The sequence below is a fragment of the Homarus americanus genome, unplaced genomic scaffold, assembly GCF_018991925.1.
Source record: "Homarus americanus isolate GMGI-L3 unplaced genomic scaffold, GMGI_Hamer_2.0 scaffold25827, whole genome shotgun sequence".
Lineage (NCBI taxonomy): Eukaryota > Metazoa > Arthropoda > Malacostraca > Decapoda > Nephropidae > Homarus > Homarus americanus.
Window position 1 is genome coordinate 8536795 of NW_024738300.1, and position 15789 is coordinate 8552583.

The 15789-nt window shown below is 35.4% G+C and overlaps 1 protein-coding gene across 4 annotated transcripts in view; it reads left to right on the plus strand.

Moving 5' to 3' along the window:
* LOC121873824 (phosphatidylinositol 4-kinase alpha-like) overlaps window positions 1–15789 on the plus strand; it is a 133083-nt gene that overhangs the window by 53242 nt on the left and 64052 nt on the right. For all 4 annotated transcript variants that reach the window (XM_042377562.1, XM_042377565.1, XM_042377563.1 and 1 more), the window contains exons 18-23: window positions 3904–4077; window positions 9285–9450; window positions 11292–11495; window positions 12225–12471; window positions 13363–13520; window positions 14248–14376. In XM_042377562.1, the coding sequence (XP_042233496.1) occupies window positions 3904–4077; window positions 9285–9450; window positions 11292–11495; window positions 12225–12471; window positions 13363–13520; window positions 14248–14376 (1078 nt within the window). The remainder of the gene's footprint in view (window positions 1–3903; window positions 4078–9284; window positions 9451–11291; window positions 11496–12224; window positions 12472–13362; window positions 13521–14247; window positions 14377–15789) is intronic.

Sequence of the window (15789 nt, forward strand, 5' to 3'; positions counted from 1 at the left end):
ACAGTCAGACCATAAATTGCCTTTACCCCTTCAGTGTAGAACAATATGACAAACTGGCAAAAGATTTTGTACAAAGGTGTTGCATCTAACTTCACATTGGAAGCCTTGCTTTCCTTATATGGGAATATGTGTAACTACGAGTGACACTACAGGTATTCTTGTCACTTGCCATAATTCAATTTCCTTTTATGTGCACAGGTTATCCTGAAATGGTTAAGTTTATTGTAAATCAAAGAATACAAATCTAATGTAAACCAGTAACAGCATATCCATCTTTGATAACTTTTAAAAGTGGAATTTGCCCTATTTGAAATTGAACTCATATTATGTTTCAGAATATGATTAGAATATTTAAAAAAACAAGGGTAAGGGAAATGACGATGCAGTAGTGCCCACCAACCATATCGAGACGACAGGAGAGGTAGTGTTCATTTTGAAATCCTTCATACTCAAGGTTAAAAGTAATTCATGGTCTAACTATACTTATTATTATGAGTCATACATAATGCTTCCCTTCGACTTGTAATGTTTTAAGAAATATTAGTTACAGTATATTGAATATGCAGTGGTCCCTCGATTAAATTAACGAACGGTTCAATTAACAAAATTTTGGTTAACGAATTAGCACCCATAGGGATTTTCAGTTCCATTATGTTTCTAAATTATAAGTCAGAAAAAATAATTCATAAAATGACAGTCAGGTGTTTTATTAGTGTTTAACATTAGAAGGTGAGTGGCTAAGATGTCACAAGGAAATTTTACATGATACCAAATGGGAGTTCCATGAAGAAATGAGCAGTGTTTACCATGCACAGTGGAGTACAGTATTTAAGCTGAAGCCATATGGAAGATTAGTAGAAGTTGAGGATGAAGGGGACTGTTGCTTGCATCTTTTCATTTATTAAAACAAAAGACAAACTCAAGGTACTTTGAGTAGTAAAATGAATACAAAAGTATTTGAGAGTAAATAGATCAAGTTAATTATTTTTCAGTTATTCTGTAAATGAAGATGTTGTTTTCAGTGCTCTCTGTCTGTCCTTAAAATAACTTGAGAACGATTTTGTTGATTTGCACCAAACTTAATAAGCTTGGTCAGCATTTAATAAGATCCACATGATAAAATATTGGTGCAAGTTATACCCAAATTGACCTAGTGTTGCCATGGTAACAGTTCATGTATTGATAACACACAGGGTTCTTCTGGTGTTAAAGAAAGCAATGGCATGAAACAGTCTTCAGCAGTGACAGCAGTAATTTACAGGAATAGCGTCTTTAGTTCAATATTTATCCTGCCAATGTAACAGTTCATGGGCAAGATATGTTTCAGCTTAGTATTTTTTTCTTTCTCTGGTACATGTACTCTTTTTAATCTTATGTTTATTATATGATCCCAGGAAAAGATGTAACATATAAATATTTTCCTATTTTTGGGTGGTATGCCTAGGGAAGGAGACCAATGGGCTGTGTAGGATCCCTCCATTGTTCTTGAAAATTTTGTCAAGAGTTATTTTGAAGCCCAGTACTGTGCTGTTCTTGATTCCACAGCTTGGGCTGGTAGACTGTTCCATAGGTCTACCAGCCTCTGTGTGAAAAAGTATTTCCTTATATATGTTCTGCATGATAACTTGGTGAGCTTGAAGTTATGTCTTCTTGTGTCTGAAGTGCGTGATATCACAAAGAAATGTCCCAGGTTCATGTTTCCCATCCATTTCAAGATTTTGAATGTTTCTATGAGATCTGTCCTATTGTACCGTGTCTGAAGGGTTGTTAGTTTAAAGGTCCTTAGTCTACTTTGATAATTGAGATGACAGCTCCAGAATGATCTTAGTTGTGCTGTGTTGCACCTTTTCTAGGGATATTAGATCTTTCTGGAGGTAGGGTTTCCATGCTTGTATACAGTAATCCAGACTGGAGCATATTCGAGATCTGTACAGTTGAAAAAACATTTTCCTATCTTTCTCACTGCTGCTCCCACTTGTTTCACCACCTTCAACAGTATCCAGAAAAGTGCTGTTGACAATTGCTGGGATTAGGGTTGTTGTATCCTACGTGTAAGGTCTTGCATTTCGTAATGTTAAAGAGCATTTGCCAGTCTCGAGACCATTTGAACTGCTCATGCAGGCCTTTCTGCACTGTTTTGACATCATCTTGACTTTCTACCTTCCCAATTATCTTCGTATTATCTGGAAACTTGACAATGTGGCTTGATATATTTTTATCTTGTTTTTTTTTGTAGATCACAAACAAGGTGGGTCCAAGAGTAGAGCCTTGTGGAACTCCACTGAAAACCTTTTTCCATTCAGAATGTACTGTATTTATTACCACTCTTTGTTGCCTGTCTTTGAGCCAATTGTTAATCCACTTCAAAATCTTGCCTGTAATGCTGTGTGCTTGGATCTTAGAGCCTAGTCGAGCATGTGGGACTTTGTCAAATGCCTTGGAGAAATCCACGTACAACACATCCACTGGTGAGCCTTGGTCCTTATATTCTGTTACCATTTCAAGGAATGTGAGTAAGTTTGTCAGACAGGATTTTCTTTCCATGAAACCATGTTGTGATGTGTTGATATGACTCTGTTTAGTCAAGTGTTGGATGATGGCATCCCTCAGAATTTTCTCAGAGTTTGCATATGCTGTTTGTGATGTTAGGCTGATCAGCCTGTAGTTTTCAGTTGCACTTTTCCTACCCTTCTTTTATAATGGGGTGAAATTGGCTAATTTCCTGTCCCTTGGTGCTTTACCTTGATTGAAGGATTTCCTGAATAAGAGTCTTAGTGTGGTGCAAATCTTGTTTGCCACATTTTTTATCATCTTGGTCTGAAGAGATATAAAAAAATTATATTTTGTAATTATTTCAAAAAAGGAAAACTAGTATATAAGGAGTTCTCTATATTCAGATATTTACTTTTGTTTAATGTGGATCTGATATGTACAGTAATAGAATTGAAATTTTTATTCATATGAGGAGCAAAATAACCAACATCGCAGTGCATTAAGAAACAGTAGACTTCATGTGCCACAGACATTGTAAAATTAGTTTATGCTGTTTACAATTTCTTCTTCATTGTACAGCAAAGTTTGCCATTAATACATTCAAAGCTATTTTTCAAAGGGCAAATGAAAGGAAAGCATGTTTCCACTCTAAATTTCAGTTCAGTGGAAAAAGGCTTACAAGAATATGAGTAAATAATTTTAACCCGTAAACTGCAATGAGCATCATAATTATGATAGACGTTAGACTGTGACATGCATCTTATGATGATAAGATTTTTGTGCCACTGTTTTAAAATTGTTTAATAGGATGAACATTCATAAAGCAAATCATGTGTCCCACAGCCTCCTCATGCTACCCACACCTTAATAGGGTTTTCAGTTGCCTTTCAGTCATCATGGAAGACACGTGTTCATTTCTGGTAACCCTTTAATTACTATCTTTGTCTTCAGCTGATTTACCGAAATTGCACCACCATCGTATTATGATGATTGGCATTTAGTGCCATTAATGTAAAGCTGTGCACAATAATCATACTAACTGTGGAAAGTTGATGAATGGTAGACAGTAGAGGGAGACAAGGCTGGTAGAGCCACAGATCAAGTTGCTGTCATCATCTTGGAATGATTTGGAAACTGGAATTATTTATGCCTCCCACCCCTCCTCAGTGGCCCCTCACCACAGTCTCACGTATAGTCACTTGGCCCACACACTTAAACACTCCACCATAATAAAACAAAGGCAGATAGTGGATTTTTTTTTCATTTGTTCAGACTTATGCTTCTTATCTTCAAATTTGTAAAAACATTATATGTTTTTAAGAGTTTCTTTGTGTTTATTGTGTACATAGCAGAAGCCAGATTTTCCCGCATTTACAGTTTAAGGGATAATGGGTTGCTGTAATTCCACAGAGTGAGCGAGAAGGTGTTTAGCATTTTTCTGGAGCAGGTGAGTCATCGGCCACGAGATGAACGTCAGGAGAAGCTTCTTGTCTTACATGCACAGTTTCTGTTGACCCATTTTAATCATACTCAAGTCCAAATTCGGCGAGTGGCTGACAAACTGCTCTCCAAGCTGGTTGACAGGTAAGATGACTTACATTAACTTGTGGGAAATATTGACAAACGAACTTTTTATCCACATGTAACTGTTAAATGTAACTTGTGTATTGCTGTTCGTTGGTACAGTATTACTATTTTGTTTATGGCTTTCTTATATCTATGTATTTGTTTTTTCATATTTTTTATTCACTATCAGTTTTTCTTCATCCTTATTCAAATTAATTATTTCAGCATTTTAAAACCATACAGCAATATCTTACCAAAGATAATAACTGTAGGCTACCAAATGAGCCAAGATTTCTTCCTAGTTTAACACTGGACAAAATTACTTTTGAAAATTAACGTGAAGAAAATATATGATTTGACAAAGGTCTTTCTTATTACCGTATATCACGGCCTATAAGACGAAATTTGAACATTAAAAAAATCTGCCCAAAGTTAGGGGGTCGTCTAAACCACCAAGTTTAAAATTCTTACCTCTTAAATATTGTGGTTTAGTGTGTCAAGAGTGGTGATGAAAACATCGTAAGCCACTCACAAGGTCTTACCACTAATTATTTTATACTGAAACTTACGTTTGGCAAGCTGGATTCAAATTAAGATTACCGGTATATTAAAATAATAAAAATGTATTATAAACCTGTCTAACATACCGTAAAAGAGATTTATACCCCTGTAATAAACACAGCTATCATCACACACCCCTCCCCACGCCCCCCCCATTTGCCAGTGAGGAGACAAGAAAGGAAAAGTGCATTAATTCTTGAAACTATCGACGGTTAATTACAGACGCTCAAGTGACGTCACTAGTGTTTACACTACACCAGCTGGTAATATTTGATGCCATTACTTGAAGTGAATTGGCCTTATTTTAAGTAACTAACTATAAATAAATACAAAAATTAAAAAAAAAGATCAAAACTGAGAAATAATATACTGTATGTATGTTGTGTTGTCAAAGTAAGAGGAACAATTGTGTAAGTACGTAATATTTTTTCACTCAAATCCTAATGAAACACTACTGGAGAACATTCCTTTGTCGCAAAACAGTTTATAAATTAAAGAAAATAATTACAGTGTGTTTAATATATTACAGTATATTATAAATAAATAAATAAAACAAATAATTCGGTAAATCTATTTAAAGTAAATGGAAAATAAGCAAACATGTTATTTACCAAGACCCTTCCGTCTGGCTCAGGGTGAGATGGAGGGGAGATAACAAGCTATTTATAGCCCATTTGAAGTGACCAGTACCCTAATGCACCATAAATAATTCATTGAACATTCATTTTTTGTACATAGTATATTCAGTATATATATATATATATATATATATATATATATATATATATATATATATATATATATATATATATATATATATATATATATATATATATATATATATATATATATATATATATATATATATATATATATATATATATATATATATATACAGTGGTACCCCACTTAACGCGGTCAATTGAACCCAGAGGGTCCCGCGTTAAGTGAAAACCGCGTTAAGTGAATAACAGAACATATGGGATTAATTCCAATAGAACCCAGCCCGACCCCCAAACTCCACTTTTTGACGACAAATAACTATGTTGTAGTAAAAATAACATCTTAATTTTATGATGGTACATGCACACAATTAATACTTAAGAGAAATACAGTCGCCAAGTTAATGTCCATTCAAATAATGGACTCAACTCCCTCCCCCTCTCACACTACAGTACACAGCCAGCTAACAGATGGTCGGTCGGTCCCTCCCTCCCCCCCCCACCCCCCACCAACCGTCCCAAGGAGATGTGTGGGATAACCTCAAACTAAAGTTAGGAAAATATAATTGACATTGCTGGATTCCTTGTAAGACCAGGAATATTTTGAATATAAATGTCATATATTTTTCACAAAAGATAACATACTTACTCAGATTAAACATTTTATCTAAAAATTGTATGTTTAATGCAAAAAATATGTTATTTATATTCAAAATGATCACCAAATTATAAGAATTCCAGCAATGTAAATTATATTCTGGCCGGATAATTTGTATGAATTTTATGAGCTAAAACAAATATCTACAGTTAATAAAAAAAAATATATATTCTTCAACACTATCTGTCAATCAAAGTACCCCACCTTGCCTCCCCCCCTCTTCCAACCGCGCGGTCAGTCCCAACCCTCCCCCCACCCCCCACCAATCCTCCATTCAGTATTAAATAATACCTCAGATTAAAGTTAGGATAATATAATTGACATTGCTGGATTCCTTGTAAGACCAGGAATATTTTGAATATAAATGTCATATATTTTGGACAAAAGATAACATACTTACTCAGATTAAACATTTTATCTAAAAATTGTATGTTTAATGCAAAAAATATGTTGTTTATATTCAAAATGATCACCAAATTATAAGAATTCCAGCAATGTAAATTATATTCTGACCGGGTAATTTGTATGAATTTTATGAGCTAAAACAAATATCTTCAGTTAAAAAAAAATAATTCTTCACCGGGTAACAGATGGTCGGTCGGTTGGTCCCTCCCTCCCCCCCACCCCCCACCAACCGTCCCAAGGAGATGTGTGGGATAACCACTAAATTTTAATAAATAATACCTCAAACTAAAGTTAGGATAATATAATTGACATTGCTGGATTCCTTGTAAGACCAGGAATATTTTGAATATAAATGTCATATATTTTGGACAAAAGATAACATACTTACTCAGATTAAACATTTTATCTAAAAATTGTATGTTTAATGCAAAAAATATGTTGTTTATATTCAAAATGATCACCAAATTATAAGAATTCCAGCAATGTAAACTATATTCTGGCTGGGTAATTTGTATGAATTTTATGAGCTAAAACAGGCAGTCAGGCAGGGTGGCGGGTGGGGGGTGGTGCGAATCTAAAAATAGCTCTCGAGCCGGACACTCACCGCGTTGCTGTGGAAAAATCCGCGTTAAGTGAAAGTTCAGCTTTGGCAAGGCACCGCGTATATGCGAAAACGCGTTAAGTGAAAGCGCGTTAAGCGGGGTAATACTGTATATATATATATATATATATATATATATATATATATATATATATATATATATATATATATATATATATATATATATATATATATATATATTTGTGTAATAAATGTATGTAGTAAGTACATACTGGTAACCTTTTTCACTCAAATCCTAATGAAACACCACAATTAGAATACGGTGGTTGCTGTTGAACCACATGTTGTATAAATAGTCACACCACCGAGACGAGGGAACACTCCCACCACGCTTCAGTGACGTCACTAGTGTTTACACTACACCAGCGGGTATAATTTGATGACATTACTTGAAGTGAATTGGCCTTATTTTAAAAAATCAAGGATGGTTGGTAAAGGACTACTGAGTCAGTGGGTAAGTGTCACATTTGGGGTACTGGTCTTATACAGCAAATAGAGCTCAAAAGCTACTTTTTAAATGGAAATTTGGGGGGGGCGTCTTATGCACCCCGCCGCCTTATAGGCCGTGATATACGGTATGAGGGAAGTGGCTTGTTTAAGGAATTGAAATAGGTTTTTTTATTATATGAATAATAGTACCATACATGGTTATGCTTTTATATAAAAGGTAGTTTGCATAATGTACCAGTGTTGTAAGTCCCTCCATCAGACTGTATAACAAGAATAAAAATTAGCGGTATATTGAAAAAGTTTAGCAGCCTGTAAGTTTAAAATATACAGTGGGCAGAAATTACTTTATTATACTGTATACTTTGATATGGGGGAGGGTGTTTAACAAAAGCTTTCATTAAAGAAAGGAAAAGGAACATACAGTAACTTAGTGAACATACAAATTAATGTTTGCTTTGGAAGGCACGCAGGCCATGTGCACTGAGGTGTTGAACAGTAAACACATAGTGCAGTAACTCCCTCACAGATGATGTTATGATGGGCCACATGTGATGCAGTAACTCCTTCACAGATGGTGTTATGACAGGCCACATGTGGTGCAGTAACTCCCTCACAGATGGTGTTATGATGGGCCACATGTGATGCAGTAACTCCTTCACAGATGGTGTTATGACAGGCCACATGTGGTGCAGTAACTCCCTCACAGATGGTGTTATGATGGGCCACATGTGATGCAGTAACTCCTTCACAGATGGTGTTATGATGGATTTCACATGATGTAGCAAATTTTTGCTGCATGGCGTCATAGTGTCATGGGGACACCACATACCTGGTGTCACAGGACCTCACTCAAGTGGTGTACACTTGGGTGCAGAGGCCTGACCCTCGACTGGTGCCAGGCCTCCTATCGTGGAGAGTATCACATCGCAGCTTGTTGTTGGGTCTCATGGGCAGTTACCACTGGGTACCTGGGACCTCACTGTGTGAAAGTTAACTTGGACACGACTCTCAGCTGTTACTGTTTAACGTTATTTTCACTGGCTTGAGTACTGTTCAACACTGGTTCCACTCCTTTCCAAAATTAAATTTTAACTTCTGGTGAGAACTTGCTGATATTCCAGTGGGGAGAAGGGAAGGAGTTGGAGGTAGGGGGCTAACAATCTAGCCTAGGTAGCCACAGAGCAGGGTACTGAATAGGTTTTGACCGTGTGTGTGTGAGTGTGTGTGTGAGTGTGTGCGTGCGTGCGTGCGTGCGTGCGTGCGTGCGTGCGTGCACGTGCGTGTGTGTGTCACACACACTTAAGGAGGGCACAGGTTTAGATTGTATAAATTCATTCCTTACCAACACCTTTGATCATGCATTGTTATGACTCCTCCATAAGCCACTGGCACGGCATATTTGTCTTGTTTGTCTGACCATCTATCTTATCCAGCCCTGGGAGCTTACATAGTTAAATCATATACAAGTTGTCTTGAAAAATTCTGAATTGAAGCAAATATTTTTGAAAGGTCTTGTCAGGGTTCAAATTTGGCATGATATTCTTTTATTAGTAGACGTGTACACTGTAGATGTGTGTAGAGAAAACATTTATGGTATATCATCATTCCTGACCTTTTCTTATGTGATGTAGCAAGGGCATATATGTTTACAATCATCTGGTGTTTTTCTTTCTAGCTATTTGAAACATTTACACTACAAGAAGTTTTAATGCCAGTTAGCTCCAAAAATCTAATACTGTACTGTTTTCAGCATGTGATGAACAATGCCTCAGAGTCATCATTTGTTATCTTATAATAATGTTCACAGATTCCCTCTCCTTTTATGGAATGGGAATGTGTTACGGACACTGCTGGACATCTTACAAGTTTTGGGCTACTCACTACAACTGGATCCCAATGATGCCAACCCAACCATACCCATTCCAAATACTCCATTCAGCATTACCCTCATGGACACTCTAGAAGCAAGGGAGGTAAGTTTTATCATATAGGTACAGTAAAAGTTCAGTATCATGTAATTTTCTGAAGTGAAATTCAGGCTTAACCAGAAATACTGATTAAAAAGAGAGAAAAAAAACAACAACTTAGATTTACTGGGCTTCCACATCAGTAACTACCCAGGGTGTATGTGATCAAGAGTGGTGGTTCCTACACAAGATTGTGATGAGTTCATGGGAGGCACAAGTATAATTTATGATATCAGAGTGGTAATGATAAATTGTGTGGTTATTCAATGAAACTACAGGGTCCAAAAGAAGCCCTGGCAAAGAGGAAGGAGATAAAACAAGTGAAAGATGTGAAGTTAGGCGCCATTGTACACGACTGATCATATTTTGAAAAAGGAAGAGCCCCTATTCTTCTGCAACATGGTAGTTTTTGTGTATGACCATTCATTTTTAAGTGATTACTGTACCAATTGAGCTACAGAGGGTAAGAAACAATTACAGTACAGTATAACACATTATAGGCAATTTTAATTTATTAACCTTCAGCTGGGGCTTGCTGTAAATTTGTCATGTGCCATGTGCACAATGTTTATGAAAATAAAGATATGCTTGCAAGCTAATTGGATACATAAGAATAAATTATTTATCTAAAATGGTTTAGCCTTGGTGAAGAGCTCCTGTGCCAGGTGAAGTGGATGGTTCTTATCTGGGTCACTAGGAGATGGAGACAAATATACAGTACCTGTACAGTACTTCTTCCAAGATGACTGGGAATCCTGAAGTGCAGCCAGGAGTCCAAAGGTGGTGTATGGGGACCTAGAAGGCTCTGGGACTCCATCATTTGGCATGCACTTTTAAAAATTGATACCAAATCTTGGCAGCCTCCATGGTTGACCATTCTACTGACTTCTGACAGCCAAAGGGTTAAAGCCCTCATTGAAGACTTTTCTGAAAACTTATTCCACATATTGACTGTGTAAGGTATAAATTATCCTCATATTGAGATAAAATACATCTCATTTCACCCAGAGTAAACATGTGTATGTGTGCACTACAACTTGTGTTGTTAATGTCCTTAAACTAATGTGGAAGGAGATATGAGACGGTGAGGATTTTTAAACAAAAAACTTTATGATACATAGACAGTGAAGAGATATCTGTATCATAATTTGTGGTGCATAAAGGTGAAATTTCTCTGATATTTAATGAGCAAATTTATTAATATGCAGGATTTTTATGGCATTATTAATTTTGTAATTGTTCCCCATGCTATGGAGAAATTTGTTATATTACAATCACTTTGTTTCCCCATTCATTCATTCACACATCTGTTAGTATTTGTTCATTTATCTGTCCATTTTCCATTACTCATTTACTCCATGTTTTGCAGACCAGAGGCCTGCTTAAGATTTGAAGATGATAGTTCATCTAGAAAGGTCAGGGTGCTTGAAAATCCTTGTGTTCAAGGTATCTTAAGAATGAGTGATTGAATAGAGACCATACTTATGTGTCATCCACAATTCATAAACTTCTAGAGTTGATTAACTTCTGAAAGTAATAGGTCAGAGGCAAAGGGTATTATGAATCCTTACTCACTTTGTTGTTATTACCTTTGTGTCAATAACAGTACAGTAGTTTTTGTAGGGCTTATTGCCCATTTTCTGCCCATTCTAGATGGAACTGTGTAAGTTTGATTAATTGTCTTGGTTTGTTTCCGTTCACCCATTCTTTATCATTGTCCAGGTCAACACTATCATGTTTCATCCCATTGTCACTAATACCCTTATCAATCGTGAATGTTTTCTGAATTTCAGTGTTTTTTCTGTTAACTTTCATATAATACTTCTTACACATATTCATTCTTACAGCGTACAGTGAGTGACTTTGCTGCAAGATGTCAAGGAATTCTGCAAGAGGCTATGAAGTGGGCTCCTGAGGCTACCCGTTCACATCTGCAGAACTACCAAACACACCTTGACCAGAATAATCTGTATACTCACTCAGGCCTGGCACTGGCCACTGAGTCTGTCTTACAGTATGCTGGCCTTGGCACTTCTGTTTCATGCGGCTATGTGAGTCCTCCTTTAATTTCTCATTCGAAGAACCTTCCCTGAAAATGCCAAAAATGTTTTTAAGATACTTTTCCCATAATTCTTGCAATCATCCGTCCTCTTGAATACAGTACTTAAACACTGCTGAAGTCGTATTTCCTCTCATGTGGAACACTGTGTCTTTGCTAATGGGATCTATTTCTGCCCTCATTTTCCATTATTGACAGAATGTAGTTTAAGAGTTACAGTATCGGCTTTGTCCATACCTACAAATGTCTTACATCTGAGTGTCTTTATGATAAGAAAAAGAAGCACAGGGGGACCACCCAGAGGACTGATATTCTGCTAGTTCTTGGTGGAACTCTTCCCTCCGATTTTTTTTCTTTATGGGCTTTGTTTTTTATCTTCCCTTTAATTCTTCTTCTCTTATTCCAATGGCCAATGTTATGATAGAAAACACCCTAATATCATACATCTATTTGAACCTAGATACTTTAAACTGGATATCACAGTTGGTAAAACAGTGTACAAAATATAAATCATGGACACTTAAAACTACTGTTGGCAAACCCGTGGTCGGCGAGGGATTACTATTTATATTGTTATAATGGTTATTACAGTATTGTAAGGGTAAAAAAATAACCTATGTATATTCATATAATCATTTCTTGGACATCATACCAGTATTATAATACTGTACTGTACAGCATTTCAAGTTCTATATGACTGTTGCTCCTCTTTTGTTTTCAGTCCACTTTGGATAAACGGCATAAGGGAATGAGTGATTTGACATCATCTTTCATGAAGTCTCTCAGCCTGAGAACCCATTACCAGGGAGAAATATCAGGGCTACTACTTATGGTCTCAGATGAAGATCAGAGAGATAAATTGGTGTCCAAACTTTTGGGAGATATTAAGATAGCTTGTGATAACAAGAGTGAAATAGACTTCAGACAAGGCCTTTGGAGAGCAACTGGTCTCCTGATTGCAACCAAAGGTGAGAACACTTGAAAATTTATAGTTTTATATTATAATTTCTTTATTTCTAAGCCACATTAGAGTACAGTATTGTAATGATTTTTCCACAACTTTTATAGTTTCATTACATGTAACAATGACAACATGCCATCTCACAAGCCACCTTATCTGTAGTTTTTCCTATTCTCAGTGAGTCAGGCTTTTGATAAACCAAATTTTAACCTAAAGTTAAGTGAGAAAGGGTGTGAAAAATTTATATTGCTAAACTCAATTAACATAAAGGGAATTAACACAAAATGAGGGATACTTATATATGATGCATTTTTACCCCCGGGAACTTCTCTTTGGGAGAATGGCCACACTCAAAGAACCTCTAAGTGTGTCTTTCAAAACTTGCCTCCTAAACCTTTTTGTATGTTTTCCTCTTAATCTCTTTAATCTCATCCATATTTTGCATGTAGAAACTTGGTTACCCTGTCAACACTTAAATCCCTCAGTACATCAGCTTTGTAAAGTTCTTAACACTCCCTCTGTCTTTCTCAATGTACCCAAACCATGTAAAGTGTTTCACAAACTACTCATATGATAGTCTTGCATCATGGCAGAGAGAGACTAGAAATTGAAAAAAAAAGAGCTTGGATTGATCCTGTACAGTATAAATTATAAACAGTTTCCTTACTTGATAAATATACTTGTGAAACATTAAGGGTTGCATTTTTCTGGCCTATCTTTTGTTATGTAACTTAATAAAGGTACTGTGTGATGCATGATGTGACAGGAACAGTGCATCAGGAGCTGTGTGTTAGAAACATATTCACTGTAAATACTGTTGTGCTGTTCTGATTATTATTTTAACCTCAAAGAAAATTTTTGTGATATATTTTTTAATTAATTTGTTTTGCCTATTCAGGTATTCACCGTAGACTATTGCGTTGTGTGTGTACATCGTGCTTAAACCTCTTTACGGAGGATGCAATGGATAACAGCACAGCTTGTTGGCAATGGATCCTATCAGCACGCCATGACCTGACCTTACCCTTCATGCAAGAGATGATCTCCGCGTGGCAGGTTTGTAATGTCCTTGATTGTTTAAATATTTTATAGTTTTTAATAAAATACTTACCATAGTCTTGTTTCATTATACAGGAATTTAATGATCTGGAAGAGGTTTATACTGTACTATATAAGTACGTAAGTCAATAGAAAATAATCACCTTGCTTCTAACTGCAGGTAATGACTAATAATTTGAATGATTTTTATAAGAGAATTCTGCTAAATAGATAAGCACTACGAAAGTGAACTTACTTTACTTAAAAATCTTCAACACAAAATAAATATGTCTTCATGGAGGAGTAACTTTGTAAAAAAAATAATACTCTTGACATGCTCTCAGTCCCAACAGTGTCAGATTTCCAATTATTGATTAGTTATTCAACAAACATATGAAACCCCTTTTACAAATCATGTATTGAAAAAGAAGTTAAAAAATTAACTTGTGGTTCAATTTTTAATATATATTTTTTTTAAATCTGGTGTGTTGGTGTGGGATGGGCTGGTGTTGCATACCATGTCAGCTGATATTTGAGATATTATTAATAACTAATATATATAATAATAATCTGACCGGCTAATCATATTTTTTTACTATCTGGTTCAGAGATTTTTTTTTCTGTACTATACAGGTATGTGTCATGTGACAAATAGAACCAAAGTTTTCAAGGAATAGGATTACTGTATTCCTAATATTGATACTATAACCTTTCCTCCTGGTTATTTCATCCTTGCTCTCTCCAGGATAGTGTAGATCGTCGATTAGGTCTGTTTTCACGACAGCCAGAGGAAGTGAACCCTCTGGCAGCTTATGAAGGCTGTAAGTTAGAGCCACACGTCCCTCAGGTTGGAGCCCATGATCTGTGGATAAAGGTAAGTATCTTATTATTATACTAAATTCATTTTAGACATAAGAACACTTCCAGTGATGATGTCAATGAGATGAAGAAGGTTATTTGAATATTAGATTCATAAGTGATAGGATTAGTGGGATAAGGTAGGTAGATTTTAATGCTGTAGTACGTTCTTAGATGATGGATTAGTGAAGTAAAGAAAGTATTGTATTTTTAAATATTATATACAGTATACAGTAAAGCCTCCAATAATGACGGTAATGTGTCCTCCAATATTGCAGTGTTGGGTGAATCATCATATCATGACTCATTAATTACCATTAAAATAAAGCAATAATAATGAGACGCATTTCCAAGTGTGAACTTTTCATATCTTTTGTGTGGCTTTTTATCCTCTTTTCCCCCCAAAACAATACAATTAATGAAAAGTGCAAACTATATTCTTTAAATAATGTTTCTGAATGCACCTTATACAATATAAATGAATAATAATATGGTCACACAAGAGGAGATGGGACGCCATTGTTTTCGTTTGTGTTTACAGCCGGGAGTCCGGGACGATAGTTCTACACGAGAAAATGAAGAATAAGACCCTGGTTGTAGCTGTAGTAAAATTAATATAAAAAATGAATATATGTGTTTCAAATAACATTATTTAATGTTAATAAATGGAACAATAGAAGCAGCTAACCACTAATGGCAAAGAAAAAAAAAGTGAGATGGATTGGGAACGCCAACATATACGTGCGCATTTACGGATACCGCGTCATTTATCTTTTTCAGAAATATACAAAAGATTCATTATTGTTTATTACTAATATGTATTTGATTGAATTAATCTTTATATATGCGAAATGAACAATACAATTCATTAATAATACGAAGAATATTAAAACACACAAGAGGATAAGAGACGGCATTGTTGTCGGTGTTTACATCCATAATGTCAGTTATCCTTCTGAAACTGAAGAAAATCAGACCCTGGTTGTTGTAGTAAAATTAATGTAAAAAATATGTTTGTTTTAATTAATGTTATTTAATGTACAGTAGAAGTTACCACTGATATTAAAGAAAAGTGAGACTGATAGTGGAATGCCAATGTATACGTGCACACTCAAGGAAACATAGTCATTTATCTTAAGAATATGTGCAAAAGATTCATTATTGTTTATAACTAATATGTATTTGATTGAATTAATGTTTATATATGTGAAATGAACAATGCAATTCATTAATAATACGTAGAATATTAAAACACGTTATTGTTTTCGTGAGTGACGATGGTTCTACATAAGAAACTGAAGAAAATAAGACCCTGATTGTAGCTGTAGTGAACTAATTTAAAAAAAATTTAATACCTGTATGTATGTTTTAAGTAATGTTATTTAATGTAATAAATGGAACACTGGAAGTAGCTAACCACTGAGGGTAA